Source organism: Ichthyophthirius multifiliis, assembly GCF_000220395.1.
Source record: "Ichthyophthirius multifiliis unplaced genomic scaffold scaff_1120509251154, whole genome shotgun sequence".
In the NCBI taxonomy this organism is placed as follows: Eukaryota; Ciliophora; class Oligohymenophorea; order Hymenostomatida; genus Ichthyophthirius; species Ichthyophthirius multifiliis.
Window position 1 is genome coordinate 1 of NW_004086152.1, and position 20,921 is coordinate 20,921.

Below are 20,921 nucleotides of genomic sequence, written 5' to 3' on the forward strand. Positions count from 1 at the left end.
TTATTAAAACATTCCTGAATTTGATAAATAATCTTAATACTTAGAATTAGGAAATCCGTTAATTATAAACATAGATACAAAATTTAATTAAGATTCTTAGAAATTAAATTAAGAATAAGTAAATTAAAGATAGACTAAAAATAAATAAGTAAATACAAATAGCTAATACATATTTTAAATAAATATTTTTTTTATTTGATATTATTTAATTTTTATTTATAATATTTAATTTTATTTTTTTTAAAAAAATATAATTATATAATTTATTTTCACAATATATTAATTTTATATTTTATTAAAATTATCATATTTTATTGGATGAATTATAAATAATATAAAAAAATATATTAAACAAAATAGTTTCCAAATAAATAAAATAATATATAATTTATATATATATATAAATTAAAAATATATATATATATATATATATATATGAATATGAATTTATTTATATATATTTATATATACATTTCTATTAAAAATATATATATATTTAAAATTTAAATTATAATCATAGATAAATTATATACATTAATCGAATTTCTAAAATAATAGTTATAATTAATTTTAATCAAAATCTGTTTTGTTAAATACATTTTTTTTGATATAATATTATTTTTATACATTTAATTTTTTTTTTTTTTTTACATGCTTATATATATAAATTTTTTATTATAATTTATTAGTAATTTAAGAATGCTTGATTAATAAAAATTATAAATATAAAAATTTGTTTTTAATTATTTATATAAAAAAATATTTTTAATTTAATTTACACATTATATATAGATAAAATATTATTTATTATAATTATATTATAAAAAAAAAAAAATATTTAAATTTTTATAAAATAATTTAATTCATAAATTTTATTTATTTTTTTCATTTAATTTAATTTAATTTAATTTAATTTAATTAATAAAATAGACTTTTTTTAATGAAATAAATTTATCAATTATTTAATTTTTTTATATATATATAAATTTAAAAAAAAAATGAATTCAATTTTAAAAAGTGATATTAATGAGCACACATAAAATAGAAATTTAGTTAAGATCTAGTTTTTATAGCACGAAATTAAGTAGTTTAAAGAGTTGACATCATAATTATAAAATGTTTTAAAATTAAAATAAATGTGTTTGGAATTATTTAATATGAAATAAATTGAAAATTTATAAAATTTCGATGTTATGTAACTTCCTCCTTAATATTTAAATTAAGATAAAGATCAACTATTAATATAATTTATAAAAGAAAATAAAGAACTTATTGAAATGCTTAAAATAATGAATTAATAAAGAAAAAATGCCTAAAGCATAGTTATTTTATATAAAACTATTATTATTTTTCTTTTTTTTTATTTATTATATTTTTAAAAATATTAAAAATTTTTAAATGTTTAAAAATTGAATAAATTATTTAAAAAAGGCTCTGATCAATTAATAAATATCTGAAGAGGAAGAGGGTTTTTAATAGGATGTTCTTCAAGATTATGATGATAAATTATAAGAATTAAGAAGGTTAGTTTAGGATAAAGAATATACAGTGTAAGAGTTTGAAAAAACAAGTACAAAACATTAAAAGGATGGATCTCTTATCAAATATAGAGAAGTAATATTTTTATATAAAATAATAAAATTTTAAAATAATTTTTAAATCAAGATTCATACTTTAAATGAATAAATGATTAAACTCTAAAATATAATGGATTTATATAGCTTAATTTATAAATTAATAAATAAATAATAATTGTACTTATAATAGTAAAATAAACAAAAACTTTATGAAAACAAAGTAATTATTATAAATTAAAATATTTCTTTAATTATAAATAATATATAAAAAAATTATTAAAATTTAAAATATAATAGAATCTTAAATTTGAGTTTATCAAGCTAAAAGCGTCATCATAAAATTTATGTAATTTACATGCTTTTAAAAGTAAAAATTCTTTATTTTTAATTTATGATTAAAATAAATTTAAGAGTCGAAAGAATTAATAAAAGATGAAAATAAATATATTTATCCTTAATATTTAAATAAAAAATTAATCTTAAGATTATAAGAAATTATGAAAAAAGTAAATAATAATAATAATAATATAAATATTAAATTATTTTATTATTATTGCATAAAAGAAAAAAAAGAAAAAAAGTAATCCTAATGCATCTATAACATTAGAAAATGTAGAAAAAATAAAAATAAAATATTAAAAATTAATAAAAAAATATTATATTTAAAAAATATATATATATATATATATATATAATTATTTTATTTATATAAATATTAAATTATTTGATTTAAATATTTATTTTACATATATATATATATTTAAATATTAATAGAAGAAGAAAACAATAGAATAGACCGAAAAGAAAAGAAAATATATTTAAGAGAATAAATTAATGATACTATTTTATCTGATTAACTAAAATAATTACAAGATTATAATTAATAGTTATTATAAACAAATTAAATTTTAATTAATTCAAATTTAATCCATTAACAACAAATAGAAAAAATATAATAAGAAATAAATTATTTTAGTGAATATCAGAAAACTTATTAAAAAAAAAAATTGTAAAAAATCCCTACATTAAATTTAAGATAAAAGGTTTCTATAAATTTAAGTTAAATACCAAAAAAGCACTAAAATATATTAAGTAATTCAAACGATAATACAAAAGAAAACAAAAAGTTAAATCTGTTCAAATCTAGAGAATTAAATGATTTAAAAACATGCAAATAATATTTAAAATACGTATATGAATAGCTAAATAAAATTTCATAGTTTTCGTTTTCTAGAAAAACAATACTTAAATATGATTAATTAGGTGGATGTGGATATTAACCTTTTAGAAAAGAATACAAAGAAATTAGAAGTATTTCTAATGAAACCGAATATTATCGAAATTCAATGAAATTTTAAGATATTTCTTAATAAGATTAAAATGATTAAGGACATTATTTAAATGATATTAATATTAAATTTACTGAAAATAGTAATTACTTAATAAATGATATAAATATAAGCTAAGAAATAAGAAATTAGGAATATAATAATAATCCAGTTTCTAAAACAAGTATTCATGATTTATAAGCTTAAATTTAAAAAAATCTTACTTAATAGCCTTAAAAACAAGTAATTGAAGAAAAGAAAAAAAATCAACATATTAATATTAGCTTTGTTTCAAATGATGAAATTTTAGATATAAAATCAAAAACTAATTATAATTTATAATGATTTTAATAATAAATTGTATAATATATATATTTTATAAAATAAAAGAAAAATATATTTAATTTTTAAAAACAAATGAATTTGATTTTAAATATATTAAATATCTTTAATTTTAAATAATAATTATAAAAAAATATATATAAAATTTAATAATTAACAAATTAATTAATTAATTTTTAGTTAAATAAAGAAGACAATTCAATTAATATTTCATAAATTTAATTATTATTTATTCGAAAAATAATTTAATCAAGTTAAATTTTAATTATTATATTTTATAGCTTTAATAAAAAAAAAGTATAATTAATAAAATATTAATGCAATATCAAAATAAATAAATTTTTATATTATTCAATTTTAATTTAAATTTATTAAGTTGAAATTCGAAATCGTATTTTTATTTGATTTCTTTATATTTTATTATGTCTTAATAACTATATTTCTTAGTATAATATAAGTTTTTTTATATAATTACTGTAATTTTTTTGAAAATTTATTTAAAAAAACTTACCATAATTCATTTTGCTAGTGTTTTTTTGTCTATTGTTTTTTTTGTCTATTGTTTTTTTGTCTATTGTTTTTTTTTTATAGTTTTTTTTAAATAAATAAATGTTAAAATGTAATTATGATTTTTTGATTAATTATTATAAAAACATAAATAAAAAAAAGTCAGTAAAAATATATAATGACCTTTTTTTTAGATTTATTAAGAAACAAAAAAATTCGTAATAAAAAATAAAATAATTTTTTTTTATTAAGGACATAATATTTTAATTTTTTAATATAAAATTAAAAGCAAAATTTAAAGTAGTTATTTGGTATTTAATTAATATTAAGAAAATAAACTTTAATTGAAATTTTGTACTTTTATAATTTATTGCTAATAAAATTAAAAAAAAAATATATATACATTATTATTATTGAATTAATATATATATATAAATATATATATATATATATATATATATATTCATATATATATATATATATGAATTATTTTTATTTAATATTTCTTTATAATAGTTTTTATTATTAATAATATATTATTGTATTTTATTATTTTTATTTTTTTAAAATAATTCTTTTTTAAATAATATTATAAATAATATATATATTAGAATCTTCATTTTTTATATTTAATCTTATGCATTTTATAATATTACATTATTAATTATTAGTTTTTTCTGCTTTTTCATAAAATTTAGGATTTTGTGCCTTTAGTTTTTTATTCTTATAAAAAATTAAAAATATTATTATTATTAAGCAATAAATATTATTTATTTGTTATTTAATTTATTATACCATCATATATGCTTCAAATCCATGTTTATTATTTTTATAAATGATTTTTATTTTAATATTTTTTATAAAGTATTTTATACTATTATATATTTGCCTTTATTTATTTTCATTTCTGGGCTTTTTGTTGTTGTTGTAAATATGATTTGATTTTAATAATAATTATTTATTGTTATTTATTTAATTTCAAATTTCTTTATATATATTTTTATAAAGTTGTATTTATAAGAAGATATAAATTAAGACTTTAATTTTTTCTATTTAAAAGTTCAATTTATATTTAAAATATTTTTTTATTAAAAAAAAAAAAAAAAGATATACAATATAATTTATTTATATTCATTAAAAATTCAAATATTATATATGTTGTTTAATTGTAAAATACAATTATTTATTGAATAAATAAATGTTTTAATTGTTAATATTACATTATAAAAAATAGTATTTGATTTAAATAAAAATATATTAAAATAAAATATATATATTTGATTTTCAAGAAGAAGCATATTAATTAGTTAAATCAATACATATTATAGTAATATCATCATGTAAATTTCTTCTTTTTCCAGGTTCAACTAACCCAAGTTCCTTTTCAGTAAGTTTTGCATTTTTAGCTGCATTTCTAAATGCATAATTAAACAACTCCTGCACTATACTAATTTTATCTTTATAATTATCTCCTGTAATTTTCGCAATATTAACTTTTTTCATTTCATCCCATAAACCATCGGAAGCCATAATAATATATTTATCATTTTTATTAATTTCATGAATTTAAATATCAGGTTAATGTGTAATATATGGTCCTTTAAAAGTATCGTCTTTTGTATAAAACTCCTTATATTTAAGCCTAAAGTCACCAAAAGCTCTTGTTGGCATTAACATTCCTTTCACATAGCAAGCGCCTTCTACTTTTTTTTTACATACTACAATATCTTTATCATTAGGAAATTATTTTCTTAATCTTTCTTGCTCTTTTGGAGAATTTGCATTTAGCTTGTGGTTAATTTTTCTAGCAACCCATTCTTTTTTATCGTTTTAACTAACAATTACTCCCTTACAATCTCCAACGTTGGCTGTATATACTTTATTATTTTTTATTATGGTCACAAGAGCACAACTTCCTACACGGCCAGGTTTTGGTATCTCTTTTTTTTTTTTTTTAAATATTAAATTATATTTTAATTCTTAATTTTTTTTTTATTTACTTTTTTCTTTTGCTATTTCTAAGAATTATGATTCAATTTAATCAAATGCATTTTTTAATGCCGTTGTTATATATTCATCTTCATTTTTGAAATTTTTTTTTTTCAAAAGATCTAATTAAAAATCTACTTCTGATAATAATAAGGCTTTAATATATTCAGAAGCTTCCCATCCTCCATGTCCGTCATAAACTGCACAAGCGAATGCTTTTATACTTGTTAATTATCTAAAATCATGTCTATCTTCAATAGGATCGTTTGCATTATATTCAGTGGAGGCTATTCTGCTTTAGATTTAGTTTTTTTAGTAAGTACTAGATGTAAAAGGGTTAAAAAAACATTAAATAGGTTAATTTTAGAATAATGTGTGTTTTTATTATAAGTAAAAAAAAGAGTTAAACCTGCTATTGTTTAAGGAGCCTTTTTGGCAAATAAAAAAGCTTTTTATTTGTGGCTTAATAAGTGGCTTTTTAAGAAATATTATTGGAAATTTCTAATGTATTACATATTTTTGTATTTTTTTTTATCTTTGTATGAATATAGTTTTATTTATTTATTTTTTTAAAATAACAAATTTTTTATTTAATTAATTTTTTTTTATAAAAATAAAAAATTTGATACTTATATGTATTTTATCTTTTTTAATTAAAAATATATATATGTATGTATTTAATTAAATAATTTATTTTCATATTTTAAATTATACATGATTAAGTTCATTTTGTTCAAATATTTTTTTTTTTTAATGTGTACTTATCTAAATATTATTTGAATATTACATATTTTATCCAGTATAGCTAAATTAAGAAGGATAAACAATACTTTATACATTCTCAGAATTATAAACTTAATTATTATTTTAATTTTAAAAGAATATTCCATTAGGTTAAATACTTTGAACTATATTTTAATAAGGTTATATATTTTAAACTTATTAACTTTAAAAAATATTTGAATTAGGTAAAAGTTATTAATTTTAACTTTAACTAATTAAATTTTAATCAAGCATAATATTATTAAAATTTTAATTATGTAAAAAACGTTAAGCTTATGTTTAATTTCGAGTCAATTAATTAATAATTTATTATTATTATTAAATAAGTTCGATAGCTTGTGGGTCTTTTATTCTAGATAAATCAACACATTATTTTCCTTATGTATTATAATTTAAGTATAAATTGGATTAATGAATATTATTCTAAGGAAATTATTATTAAGTATTATTCATATTCATAACACTTTAATAATTTTTTTGAGGATTTTTCACTTTCCAGAAAGAATCTATTCCACTTAAATCTTTAGGTTTTTATTAAGGTAAAGAATATGTAAGCTACTCTTTTTTTGCGTTTATTTAATTAGCTTATATTTACTTTTATTGTTAATTATCAGTTTATACAAGTGTATAAGTAGTGTCGTTTTTATTATTTTAAACTACTAAATGCTAAGTTTTAAGAATATCTCTAATTTCAGGTTAGTTTTATTATTAGTAATTTTCATTTGGATGATTTTTTTATATAATCCTGCCTTATCTATCCTTAAAAAATATTAAATTTGGCTTATAATTGTTAGATTATATTTAATTATTTGAAGTTTATTTATTAACTTCGAAGTATTATTATTGTTAATTTATAAAAGATTTATCTGTAGATTTAAAAAAGGGAAAATATGGCTAAAGAAATTCTTTATAATCTTAAAAAGATATAGTTTCGACAGTTTCTGGTTTTTTCATTCTTCTTAAAAGTCCTAAATATTCGCCTGGAATAAATAACATATTGTGTGTTTTTAAAAAACTTTATATAACATTGAAGTCTATATAACCTTTTCTTTCAATATCTATTTGTTCAAAAGTCTAAAGTATATCAAAAGAAGGAATATTATGTAATTAAATTTTTATTTTTTCTGAAAAAGTAATCAAATCTCTTTCCAAATCTAAAATAAATAAGAAAGATTCTAAAATTTCTTTGGTTATTTTGGCTTAGTTTTACTCATTTTCATATATTATTTTTCGTGTTTTTACTACTGGGATAGTTTAAGGAGTTAAAAGGGAAAAAAATGTTTGGTAAGAAAACCCTAACAGGCCATGTGGTTAATTATAGTATTTAGCAATTGCTTCAAGGATTTTGTCTGTACATTATATGTTTTTTAATTCTAGGAGTTTAATTATTTCTGGATAAGGTATTATACCACTTTTATAACTGTCTATTTAGTTATATTTAATAACATCTTAGGGTTGTGAAAAGTCAAAAAAAAACTGATTTTTTTTTTGCTATTTTTGCCAATTTTGGGTGAAGTTCTTTAAGTAATTGAATAATTATTCAGTGTAAAAGTTTTTGTTATGGTAAAGATTTATTCTTTCTCGCTCAATCCAACTTTCTGCAGCTATTGTACAATAAAATATTTAAGCTATTATCTTGCTTTCTTACGTTTATGGAGAGTTAATGTTTAACATTCTCATTGTACTTCCATTTAACGATATTTAGGAACTAATATGCATTTTATTTTTTTTGACAGTTGTTTTTTAATACTTTTATTTTATTTATTAAGATTAAAGTTAATATTATGTATAAAAAAACAAAAAATTTAATTATAATTATTTATTATATAAATTTTAACTAAAATTTAAATTCTTAATATACTTTAACAAAATAAATATATAATAAAATAAAATAAAATAAAAATACATATTGTTTATATGAATAATTTTTTGTTAAAAATCATAAATATTTAGATAAAATTTATTATAATTTAACTTTATCAATAGGTTTTGTTAAATAATCAGTCATTCCAACTTTCATTGCTTTATTTTATTCTTTACAATCTTAATACCCACTACAGGCGACTACATTTACATATTAAAATAATTTCTTCTCATTATAAAATTGTTTTAATAAATTAAAAGTTTAATACCCATCAATATCTGGCATACTTAAATCAAGAAAAATCAACTAAAAATATTAATCTAATTTCTCATATTTTTGCTTAACAATTTTCATAGCATCCTTTCCACTTAAAGCAGTTTAAATTTGAGCTTTTGTAATATTCTAAATTCTAGCTTTTAAAACGAGTATATTAAATTAATTATCATCTATAATTAATATATTTTAAGCCCCTTCAATTTAATCTTCTTCATAAATAATTTACTTTTAGATTATATTTCCATCAGAATTAATAGCATTACTTTCATCTTAATTAATATTTATTTAAGAACATTCTTTACAAAAAATCTTTGGTCCTTTTTATTTAATAAATTTAATTAATCAGAAGATAAACTATATTTATTTCTTTAAAAAGTAAATTTATTATTTTAAATTATTTTATCAACTTCTTGTTATTTTTCTATTTAATTCATAACCATAAATTAAAAACAAGATCCTTTCCCGTATTCAGATTCTACATGTAATCCTTCTTCACCTCCCAAAATTTTGGCCAACATATGAGAAATCATTAAACCAAGTCCAACTCCTTTCGGATTTAATAAATTTTCTTCCTCTCCATTTATTTTTCCAAATGCATAAAACAATTTTTGTTGATCTTTTTCTTAAATTCCTATTCCAGTATCTTTTACTTGTACTAGAATTTTATTTACAAGTTTTTTTTTCACTATTATAGTTATTGAACCCTACTTAGTAAATTTTAATGCATTTCCTATTAAATTTATTAAAACTTGCCTGATTCTATTTTGATCACTATGGATAAAAGTGGGTAATTAAGGATCATATTGATATAATAGTTCTATTTGCTTTTTTCTTGCTTCTATATTTAATAAAAGAATAATTTGCTTTATAAGATCTAAAAAGTCAAATATTTGATAATTTAGAGAAAATTTATTTGCTTTTATTTAAGTGAAATCTAGAATATCATTCACCATAAAATTTAATTATTAAGCACTTATTAAGGCTGGTTTTAGGAATTAATGCAAATAAGTACTAATTTTTTATTATATATATTTTTTAATATAATGATATATTTAAAAAAAAAAAACTTTTGCTCCTCGGCTATTTCTATTAAAGAAATTATACAATTTAAAGGAGTTCTGAATTCATGTGCTACTTATGAGAGCATTTTTGATTTATTTTCGTTTAGTATTTATAAATAGTTTAATTTTTTTATATTGCTTATATCTTTTATTACAAAAAGGACTGAAGATTAATTATCTATAATAGTTGGTACACAGGTAATTTCTAAATTTTTAATATCATCTTCATTTTAATTTTTTTTATTATTAAAATTACAATACATGATAAATTTTTAAGACTACTCTTCTATACCTTAAAGAAAATTTTTTTTTAATTAATAATTTGTTAGTTTGATAATCTTTTCATACAAACTTTTTAAATTTTTGCATTAATTTACATAAATAGTCTAACCTTTTAGAGTACTATTAGTACTTGTGGAATCGTCTTTTTTATCATTTCCGTATTCTTTAAATTCTGAGTTTTTTAAAGAAAGGAGTTTTTCAACTAAAAACTTACTGTCTATTTGTAGAATTTCTTAAATATTTTTATTTAAAAATTGAATGTGAAAAATCTTATTTCCTAAAAGAAGAATTCCTTCAGGAAGTATTTTTAATAAAATATAGTAGAATTGTAATGTGCTTGGCATATTATTTATAATATAATTGCCTTAGTTTTCTAAAGTTTTATTTTTTTATTATTTTATTAAATTATTATCCGATAAATATTTAACTTTATCGTTTTTTTTTAAATTTACAAACTCAAATGAATTATTTGCTTTTTTTATTTTTTTCTATTATTTATATATTTTAATAAATTTTTGTTTATGTATTTTAAACATCAATCTTTTTTTACTTTCTAACACTATTTGTTGGCTTTTTAAAGTTTAGTTATTATTATTTTCTGTATTTTTTTATAAAATGTCATTAAAAGTATACCCTTCTTAATTTAAAGTAACGCGAGTATTAAATCTATTATGTTGAAAAGAGTTATAAATTTTTTTGAATGTATCATTTTTTTCATTCAACTATAAATTGGGTAATACAATTATAAAAAAAGTGCTTAAATAAATAAATTGCAATCTCTCGTTTATGTTGTCTGTTTGAAAAGCGTAAATCCTAAATTAATAATATAGGCAAAAACATATCAAATAAATAATTATTATTTTTCTTGTATAAGCTAAATTGTATACTAATTAAACTATTAATATAGCTAAAAATTAATTTATTAATATGTATTTATTTGAGTGCAGAGGTAATTTTTCTAATTGTAAAATTATTTCTAAAGTGTTTAATCCGATATTTAAAAAACACTTCTGTTTTTGGGATATATTTATGCTTTTATTTGTTAAAATTATGTTTAATATAATTTGTAATATGTATATTGATATATTTATAATTAAAATCATATTATTAATTTTATAAAAATAATCAAAAATACAGTTCCCTAATAATATTAAGCTATGTAAAATATAAATGAAGGTTTTTAAATCAATTAACTATTTAATACTTTGAAATATATTAACCAATTACATTGTATTTATAATTTTTTTTATAATTATATGTGTTAATTTTTTATTTTCTTTTAGAAATTTGAATGGACAAAAAAATAATATTTAATTTTGTTTTTTTGATTTTTGTATTATTTATTTCGATTTAATTATTAAATTTTAAATATTTTATTTTTTTTTAAAAAAAAAATATGAATAAGATGAATTACGGAATAATGTATATTTTTTGGAATAAAAAATTAATATGTATTTATATAATTAATTTGTATATTATAAAATTCTTTTATATTTAAAATAAAAATATTTATATTGTATTTTATATAATTAAGCTTTTATTAAAATACTTAAAAAATTTTAAATAGCTATTACAAAAAATATAGTTATATAGAAAGATTACAAATAATAATATATAAAAAAAAAAAATATTGAATTAATAGAAAAAAATACATTTAAAAAAATTACTTTAAATATTTATAATTTAATAATATTAGAAAATCAGTATATTAGTATCATAATTAAATATTTCGAAATTTTTCTATTATAATAAAAATTAAAATAAATTATAAAGATTAAAATTTTTAGTATTAATATTTATGATAATTTTTTATTTTAATAGTTTTAATGTTCTAATAATAATATAAATTAAAATCAATTTATGTAAAATTTTTATTATTTTAAAAAATTATATATATAAATATATATTTCTATTTATTAAAATAAATATTTATGTTTTTTATATTTTTAATAACATATTTTCTAATAAAATATATTATATTAATTTTATTTATTATATATATAATAATTAAACAATTTTTTATATTTAATTAATTTAATATATATTATTATTAATAAATATTTTTTTTATATAATTTAATTTATAATTATTTTTTTATTTTACAAATACAAAAAGTAATAAATTTTATTATATAGTAAAATACAATAAAATTTTTTTTTTTATTTTAGAATATATATTATTATATTGTTACAATAATAATTGAAAATTTATAATTTATTTAAATCAAGATTAATTTATTAAATTTATATAATTAAAATAATTTATATATATATATATATATATATATATATATAATTTTATATTTATTTTATTTTTAATTAATTTTTATTTTTAATATAAATAAATAATCGTGTTTGTCTTTTATTTATATAAATCAAAATAAAAACTAAATAAAATAATTTAATTTTAATATATATAAATACAAATCTTTTAATTTTATTAAAAACAATACAAATATAAATATAAAATAAAAGAAAATATCTTTAATAAATTAAATTACAATTAACAATATTATCATATCTGTTTATTTAAAATAATATATGTTTAATTTTAAAAAACTATATTCAAATAAATAGATGTATATATTAATTTATTATTATTAAATATTAAATTGTAATATTTATAATATATGATATAAAAATTTTAAAAATTATTAAAAATTAATATAGATTTTATATAAATAATAATGATTTTGTTTTATATAATTTGCTTACACATATTTATTTTTATAAAATATAAATAACTTTATTTTTTTCATGATTTTCTTATTTAATTTTTTCTTGACTTTTTTAATCTTATTATATTTTTGAATATTACATTTATTTAAAATATAAATTCATAGAAAATATAAAAAAAAGAATATTGAAATCATTTTTTTATATTTTATTTTAATAAATTTTAATTATAATTAAAATATTTAATATTATTTAAATTAATAAAGATGTTTATAAAATTAATAATAATCTCAATAATAATACACTAAACCATATAAAGACTAGTTTTCATCTAGAGTCTCTTTAGACATGGAGCCCGATACCCAATGTCAAAATATTACGATTGGGAAGAACAGTAAATGTTTCACGGTCAATTGTCTCCAGTGGGTTATCGTTAACACTACAATTTAGGTAAGTAACTTAGAAAAGAATATATTATCGATTAATAATTCTTGAGTCCTAACTACAATTATTAAGAAATTTAAGTCAGAAGTACAGACGTAGACAGAACTATATCAAGTGCCTAAAGCTAGTTAATAGGCTTGTATCCTTAAGGGTTTAGTATTCCGTAAAACTTAAATCCTGATTATAAAAGACCTCCTTATTAAGGGGCTTAAGATGACCAATAAAATTTATAAGAATTTTCTTTGCCTCATAATTTGAGTGCTATTCCTATACATGTAAGAGATGAAATGGATGATTTGGAGCTTTAGCCTTGGAATAGATGTGATGAATACGTAAATTTGGTTAAGAAATTTAAGGATTAGAATATTTAATTAGCTTAAGAATTTAACAAAAATTTTACTCAATTATACTAAAAATTAACTTCTATACTAAATTAAGAAATAAACAACTATTCTTAATTAGGAGGTGTTTGGGGAGGAGTTTACGATGTTTTTATCGCAAATTTATATAATGCAAGAAGAATTCCAGATTAGTTAACTAGAGAAGAATTAGAAAATATAAAGTTTGTGGATAGCTTTTCTTGGTTTTTTGGAGATTTTGGAACTGAATTAGGAACTAAGCTATTAGTTACACCTTTTTTGAAGCATTTAGTTGATAATTTTGAAAATAAAATTAATGGGAAATATAGTAATCTTAAGATGATGATGTTTAGTGCACATGATAGTAACTTATCTATGAATATGAGGGCTTTTAATTTTTCGAGCTATTAATGCTTACTTTAATAAAAGTTTGGGGGTAATAGATAGTCTATAAATTGTGAATTGAGACCTGAATTTGCTTCAAGTATATTATGGGAATTGCATTAAGATGACGTTTCTTAGGATAAATATTTTATAAAAATCAAATACGATGGGAAGTATATGAATTTGTGTGAAAAAGAGAATATTTAATGCGATTATTAGGAGCTTAAAAACAGAATTATGAATTATATTTCAAAGGATTATGATGGAGAATGTCTGAATAAAAAAAGTTAAAAAGTCGAAAAACTTTAAAGTTTTTAAATTACTAATGATGATAAAAAAACTGAATATATTATTATTGGAGTATAATCGTTTGTTATTTTTGGATTGTTATTGTCTATTGCTTTTGTTATTTTGAGATATAAATAAAAAATAAAATAGAACGTTTAAAGTTAAGTTGATATAGGGTTTATTCAAAATAGCTGATTATTTAAAGTTTATACAAAAATATTTTAATTTTAAATAAATTAAAACTTTTTTATTTATTTTATATTAAGAAAATTATAAAGTTTAAGATAATTTTTTAAATATTAACTATTATTATTAATATATAAAATAAAAAAATTATAATAAATAAATCATATATCTTATCTGACATATTAAATTTAAATAAACAAAAAATCAAATATAATTCTTTTATTTTTTTAATTAATCAAATTTTACTCTTAAATTATTTAATACAGCCAACATAAGAAATAATTCTTCGTCCTTATTTTCTATGACTTCAACCAAACTTTAAACATATTCCTTTTTCTCTTATTTTTTATTTAAAAGTTCCCTTTTTAGACTTTAATTTTCATCTTTTAATTAAAAAATTATTTTTTCCTGTTTTTCTATATTTTCTTATTTTTCCTTTTCCATATTTTAAATATTCTTTTTTAAATCTTATATATCAAAATTCATTTTAACCTCACTTTCCTGCACACTTTTTAATTTTCCTTTTAAGATACTTATTTATTCTTTAGAAAGGCTGCAATCTTCATCACAAATTTAATTTTATTAAGTCATTTTAAGTCTTTAATTTTCGTTTTCTAAATCATCCATTATCTAACTTAAATCATCATTTAGCCTTTTTGGTTCATCATTTAATATAGAAGTAGTTTTTTTATCACTTTATTTATATTTTTCTAACATATAACCCAAATTTATTATTTTTTCTTCCTAATGATTAGCTTTTTCTTCTAAGTTCTCCTTATATTTACTCAGTTATTCTATAAGAATATCTTTTTATTAAATTTCGATATTTTTTTCAAGTAATTTTTTTCTCTCGTCATTAAATAACTATTTAGTTTCTTATATTTTTTCCTTTAGTAAATCTGTTTACTTATCTTTTTCTTACAAAGCTATTTGCTATTTTTTTTCAGTTTCATTTATTTAAATTAAACATTCTTCGCATTTTTTTTTATATATTTCGATGATTTCCTAATATTTTTTATTTTATAATATATATCCTTATATTTCATTTTTTTATTTGCTGTTTTCTTATTATATTTGCATTTATAATTGTTATATAATTGAAGTTTGGCTTTCTATTTTAGCTTCTCTAATTTTGATTTCTCCTTAAAAATCGACTTTATTTTCTTCCTCAATATTTAATATAAGATTGTCTTTTTAGATTTTCAATTTTTCTATTTCTTATTATTTTTTTTAAATTACTTATTCAAGGTCTCCTATTTTTTTGTTTTTTAAAATTTCCTCATTTTTAATTTCATCCATTCTTTCTTTTAACATATAGTTTTCTTTTTCCAATTCATCGACTTTCTTTAACAACTATTATTACATTTGAAAATTTTATTGTTATCCTCCCATACTAATTCTAGAAGAATACATATCAGAATAAGTTTCATCATTTTCGCTTATTAATCGTTCTCCATCTTACACAATCCACTTTTCCATTAAATGCATGAGGATAGTTTAATGCTTTTATGCCAATTATTATATAGAAAATATAAACTCACACCTACAATCACTTTATACTATTATCCCTAGTACCAGTTCAGTTAATTTTATTATTTACCTTTTATTTTTGTAATTACATATTTCGACTATATCAACATATTCTTTATCAAAAGAATGTATTTTTAATATTTCGCAATAATATTTTTCTATTTATTCGATTAAATAAATTAAATTTTTATGTTTTAAGACCCAATTGTCGTCTGTTTCTTTTAATACATTTTCTGATTTGAAATAAAGGTCATTTACTTTTTGAAGTAATTCTACAAATAATACACCATCTGATAAATCTTCAAGTACTAAAACAATTTTTTATATATTGCTTATTGAATTTAAAAATTAAATTATTGCTTATTCTACATCATCTAATGTAGATTGTGCTTATTCCATTAATTTTTGGTGTTTTTTTTTTTCGCTTTTTTCTTTTTAATTATTTTGAAAAAATAATTTTTTTTATATGTATTTCTATAAATTAAATAAAAATTATATATAATATTAAAGTTATTGATATATTAATTTTTTTTAAAAAAAACATTGAATGAAATAAATATAAACTTTTAAATAAAAATTAAATATAAAAATAAAAATTTAAGGTATATTAATTCAAAATTTTTAAAACATATTAATAAAAAAATTGATTAATATATATATAAAATAATAAATTATAATAATTAAATATTTTAATTTTGTTTTAATATATGTTTAAATTATAATAAATAAATTAAAAAAAAAAATTTTATTAATATTTGTTTAAATAAATAATTTAAGAAATAAATATTAATAAATAAATAAATATATATATATATATATATATAATATATGTAATACATATATAATTTTTATCTAATCTAACTTTATCTAATATTTTTTTGTTATCACTCTTTTTTACTATTAAGATAAGAAATTAATTAATTCGATACACAATTATAATTTTAGGCACCAAATTAATTAGTTTATGTTTATGTTTATGTTTACGTTTATATTTATGTTTATGTTTATGTTAAATTAGCTAAATTATTAGAAAATTAATTATTATTAATGGTTGTTTTACTTTTTTTATTCATGAACTTATAAAGTTTTTTGTGCTTTGTCTTCTTATATTTTATTTGTTTAATTACATTTGATAAATTGTTATGTTTAAAGTAAAATTCATATTCTTTATACTATTCAAATTCAAAAAAATAAAATTGGATTTTCTTGTCCTATTACTATTATTCTTGATTAAAATAGCCAACAAGTTATTTATTATTTCTATTTTTTAACCCTTCAACATTTTATTTCTCTGAAACAAAATTTTAAAATCGTTCAAATAATGCATTTTCATCAAATTAAGTCAAATTTAAAAATTAATTCGGTATCGTTTGCACTGTTTAAGCATTTCCTTCTTATTTAATACTTTTTTTATAATCATATATTCCAAAATTTTCTGTAGAAACGTTAGATTTTTTCTTATTAGAGTATTATTATTATTACTATTGTTGTTATGTTTTATTTATTGACTCAACAAAATTATTATTTGGGCTTATTATAAGTTTTTGTTTATTAACTATTGGCTATGTACTGACACTTAATGCACGAACTGATTATTTAATAAATTTTTTTTATTATTAATTTTATTCAGTTATTTCTGTTTAATCATCTGAATTTTAATTATTTGATTTATATTTTTATTCATCTATATTAAATTAATTTAAATTTGGTTAATAAATTAAATTAAAAGGCTATTCAATATCAAAATTTAATTTATTCTCTTTATCCTCAGCTTCTTATTCTTCTTTATTTTTATCGATTAGTAAAGGAGATGAAATACTACTATTAGAAGAATTTGAGTTACTTAAAGATTGCTTGTTTTTGTTATTTTAATTGTTTTAAATTTAAAGTAGCTTCTAATTATTAATAGGTTACCCAAACACACTTTTTTTCTTTTATGAAATAACGCTTTTCAAACAAAAAGGTTTTGTAGTTAAACTCTAATACAGTGGGCTTTATTCTTCTTAAATAGTTTGTAACTTAGCTTTTTAATAATTTTCATTTACATTGCTGCTACTTTTGCTTTCAGAACTGCTACTAGAAAAAGAATGTTTTGAGCTTTTTGGAGAAGATTAAGAATTAGAAAATTCAGAATTATTACTAACTTATTCTTCTTGACTTTCATTTGTTATGAGTAATGCTATTTGGTTTAATTCAGATAAGCGTATTTTTGAAAAATTTTTGAAAAATTTTTTATCAGATTGATGATTTTATAATGCTTCTTATATTCTTTCTTCATCGTCATTAAATTAAGCCTTTATCCTTAAATATTTGAGTTGAATTTTTATTTTATAATTATCATTTAAGCTTTTAAACATTTATTTATTTTTTGCACGAGTGTATTATGTTCTTGTTATATGAGGTTAGTTATAAGTGTATCTGGCCAGAAGTAAATCCCGAGATTTTTTATAGTGAAGAAAATGACAATTCGTAAATGGATGTGTGTATTTACCGCAACTTAAGCAAGCAATGTTTTTAAATTATTCATAAAATCTGATTCCATCTCGAATTTGTATATATTTTTCAAAATCGTGGGGGTAGTGATTTATTAACTCACTAAAGTTTTCTAATTTTAAAACTAGAACACTTGTTATTTTCTTACTTTTAGCAGATGAACCTCTAATTAAATTGCTAAAAAATTCGGTTTATCCGAAAAAATTACCTGCCTTTATTTTTTTAGTTATTAAATAATTTATATATATATATTGATTAAAAATTACGTTTATTTCCATAATTTATTTTTCATGATTTCCGCACTATACATTAATTTAAACATTTCCTTTATTTATATAATATAAATTATTCTTATCAAAACTATCTTAATTATATATTATTTCTCCAGGTCCATAAACTTTTTCTTCAAAATATAGAGAAAGTTCATTTAAAAACTCTTACGAAAATTCCAAAGCAAACATTTTAGAAGACTTTAAAAATCTCCCAAAAAAATCTCTTTAAATCTCCTCTCTTAAATTGTTAGATAAAGAGTTAATAATTTCCAATCCTTTAACAGGATTATCTTCATCTTATATTTTAATATAATCTATATATTTCATTACCCTAACCTATAAATCTGTATTGATTTACCTTGTTCTCATATAAACTGAAATTTCGTATTTTTTTTTATTAAAATCAGACTCCTTCTAAGCCAATTCTTAAAAAATACTTCCTACAGTATTTACAGTATACGCAAATAATAAAGACCCGCCTAATGTTTCCACAATAACGAAAAGTTTTTCATTTGTAGCAACAGGAGTTATATCACCAAACCCAACTGTAATCATTGTAATGATCGCAAAATAAAATGAATTAACATATCTTATATATATGCTATCATCCTAAATACCTAATTACACTATCCAGCAGTTTTCATTTCCATTTTAATACTCTATCATTGATATAGAATGTAAAATACATCCTGAAATATGTGCGGCATAAAAAACCATAAAAAAAAGTTTAAATAAAGTATATATTTGCGGAAACCTTTAGTTTATTTAGAAATGCTCGCCTATGTCTTTTAATGATTAGTATATATAAGGCACTTTCAAAATAAAAATTAGTTACAAATATTCATTAGATAAGTATTCAGAAATAAAAATGAATATCATTATAAAAATATCTATCACAAATTCTTATTAATAGTTTTTCGTTATTTTCATTCTATTTAATTATTTTATACCTTCTTCGTAATAGCCTGTATTAAATTATCTGAAAATATCTAATAAATAGAAAATAATAGATGAATAGTAAAATAAAATATTTCCTTATTCTTCAGAAATATTAGTAGAAAAAAAAAATTGGAAAGGAATAATAATTAATTCGAATACCAAATATAAAGTAAAAAAAAGCTTCCAAGTAATAATTAATTAGTTATCGGGAGAAAATACAGGAAAGTTAATAAATTAAATTATTTTAAAAATAATTTTTTCCAAAAAAATTAAATATTTAAAATAATAATTTATTTTTTTTATACTTTTTTGAAAAAAAAAAGCTTTATCATCAATTAAATTAAAATGAATTTCATTTATATTTTTTAAATTCAAATCACGAGTCTAATTTCGAACTTTTTAAATAAATTTATTTATCATTTTTACTTTTCGAGTTACATTCCAGTTCGAAAATAATTTACTTTCTTATTCTTATTCTATCTAATTATTTATTACATCATATATACCCTCCACTTAATTATCATCTCCTGAAGAAATCCTGTTAATAGTATTTTTTTAAGATCTAATTTTTTCGCTATTCTTAGCATTATTTTAAATATATGTTTTTGGGTAAATTCTATGTATTGAACCTTATCTTATTACATTAGGAGAATTCAAAATAAGAAGTTCTTTTAAATTGAAATTTTATATGTTTTTCATTTAATTAATAATATCTTTATTTGCAAAATCAGTGATATTTTCTTGATTCGTATTGTCTACTTGTTAATAATTTTATATCGAATTTTCGATTTATTTTTATTATGTAATTTGCTGCTAACTTTATTGCGAATTTTTATTTTATAATTTAGATGTTGGCAAAAGCTGAGGAGATTCTTTATTAGCAAATACTTCAAAAGATATTTTTCGGTCATTTAATTATTAAGGTAGTTATGAAATAAAGTTTTAAGTATTAGATTTTATCATTAAATACAAAAAAAAATAAAAAATATTGTTATTTATAAGATGCTTTTAATAAAAATAAATTAATTAATTAAAAAGACTTATTTTTATTTTTAAAAAATAAAATTTTATATTTTTTAAAATTTATATTCAAAAATATAAAATATTACTTGTTCTGATGTTTTTTTATTTTTATTTTTAAAATTCAATAAACATAAAAAAAAGAAGAATTGATTATGAAATTTTATTTTTGTTGATATTGATTTTTTTTAAACAAAAAAATCATAAAGTATATAAGCTGTTTGAAAGAAATCTAAAGAAACATTATATATATGTCAAAAATAATAAAAAAAAGTTTTATAATTAAATTATTAAAAATTTATAAATTTATAAATAATTACAA

General features: G+C 17.3%; 5 protein-coding genes across 5 annotated transcripts, besides 23 other annotated features; 2 read left to right on the plus strand and 3 right to left on the minus strand. All coding sequences in view use genetic code 6, as the record gives it.

Moving 5' to 3' along the window:
- Positions 1 to 188: 188 nt before the first annotated feature.
- Positions 189 to 237: a microsatellite.
- Positions 238 to 379: 142 nt separating this feature from the next.
- Positions 380 to 470: a microsatellite.
- A 417-nt stretch (positions 471 to 887) lies between these two features.
- Positions 888 to 920: a microsatellite.
- A 454-nt stretch (positions 921 to 1,374) lies between these two features.
- Positions 1,375 to 1,427: a microsatellite.
- A 766-nt stretch (positions 1,428 to 2,193) lies between these two features.
- Positions 2,194 to 2,236: a microsatellite.
- Positions 2,224 to 2,258: a microsatellite.
- Positions 2,247 to 2,271: a microsatellite.
- Positions 2,256 to 2,319: a microsatellite.
- A 92-nt stretch (positions 2,320 to 2,411) lies between these two features.
- IMG5_150380 (hypothetical protein) lies at positions 2,412 to 2,927 on the plus strand (the record flags this gene model as incomplete). The annotated part of the gene is made up of 1 exon (XM_004030883.1): positions 2,412 to 2,927. The coding sequence occupies one exon, from the start codon at positions 2,412 to 2,414 to the stop codon at positions 2,925 to 2,927; it is 516 nt and encodes a 171-aa protein (XP_004030931.1).
- A 308-nt stretch (positions 2,928 to 3,235) lies between these two features.
- Positions 3,236 to 3,293: a microsatellite.
- A 474-nt stretch (positions 3,294 to 3,767) lies between these two features.
- Positions 3,768 to 3,845: a microsatellite.
- Positions 3,779 to 3,846: a microsatellite.
- Positions 3,847 to 4,175: 329 nt separating this feature from the next.
- Positions 4,176 to 4,237: a microsatellite.
- A 705-nt stretch (positions 4,238 to 4,942) lies between these two features.
- On the minus strand, positions 4,943 to 6,471 carry IMG5_150390 (protein phosphatase 2c, putative; the record flags this gene model as incomplete). The annotated part of the gene is made up of 3 exons (XM_004030884.1): positions 4,943 to 5,692; positions 5,882 to 6,038; positions 6,458 to 6,471. 3 exons carry the CDS (start codon positions 6,469 to 6,471, stop codon positions 5,039 to 5,041), a joined length of 825 nt encoding a protein of 274 aa, XP_004030932.1. The 3' UTR covers positions 4,943 to 5,038.
- A 1,922-nt stretch (positions 6,472 to 8,393) lies between these two features.
- Positions 8,394 to 8,428: a microsatellite.
- Positions 8,429 to 8,465: 37 nt separating this feature from the next.
- On the minus strand, positions 8,466 to 10,545 carry IMG5_150400 (phospholipid-translocating p-type flippase family protein, putative; the record flags this gene model as incomplete). The annotated part of the gene is made up of 3 exons (XM_004030885.1): positions 8,466 to 8,860; positions 9,022 to 9,677; positions 9,734 to 10,545. 3 exons carry the CDS (start codon positions 10,543 to 10,545, stop codon positions 8,466 to 8,468), a joined length of 1,863 nt encoding a protein of 620 aa, XP_004030933.1.
- A 904-nt stretch (positions 10,546 to 11,449) lies between these two features.
- Positions 11,450 to 11,494: a microsatellite.
- A 455-nt stretch (positions 11,495 to 11,949) lies between these two features.
- Positions 11,950 to 11,982: a microsatellite.
- A 1-nt stretch (position 11,983) lies between these two features.
- Positions 11,984 to 12,093: a microsatellite.
- Positions 12,094 to 12,271: 178 nt separating this feature from the next.
- Positions 12,272 to 12,303: a microsatellite.
- Positions 12,304 to 12,901: 598 nt separating this feature from the next.
- Positions 12,902 to 12,943: a microsatellite.
- IMG5_150410 (hypothetical protein) lies at positions 12,940 to 14,524 on the plus strand (the record flags this gene model as incomplete). Its single annotated transcript, XM_004030886.1, has 1 exon — positions 12,940 to 14,524. A coding segment is annotated over one exon (1,413 nt), but the record flags the coding sequence as incomplete, so codon positions are not given.
- A 2,111-nt stretch (positions 14,525 to 16,635) lies between these two features.
- Positions 16,636 to 16,675: a microsatellite.
- A 1-nt stretch (position 16,676) lies between these two features.
- Positions 16,677 to 16,719: a microsatellite.
- Positions 16,720 to 16,835: 116 nt separating this feature from the next.
- Positions 16,836 to 16,886: a microsatellite.
- A 1,194-nt stretch (positions 16,887 to 18,080) lies between these two features.
- Positions 18,081 to 18,108: a microsatellite.
- A 427-nt stretch (positions 18,109 to 18,535) lies between these two features.
- Positions 18,536 to 19,195, minus strand: IMG5_150420 (hypothetical protein; the record flags this gene model as incomplete). Its single annotated transcript, XM_004030887.1, has 3 exons — positions 18,536 to 18,580; positions 18,635 to 18,693; positions 18,999 to 19,195. The coding sequence occupies 2 exons, from the start codon at positions 19,193 to 19,195 to the stop codon at positions 18,657 to 18,659; spliced, it is 234 nt and encodes a 77-aa protein (XP_004030935.1). The 3' UTR covers positions 18,536 to 18,580; positions 18,635 to 18,656.
- A 1,687-nt stretch (positions 19,196 to 20,882) lies between these two features.
- Positions 20,883 to 20,921: part of a microsatellite that runs on past the window's edge.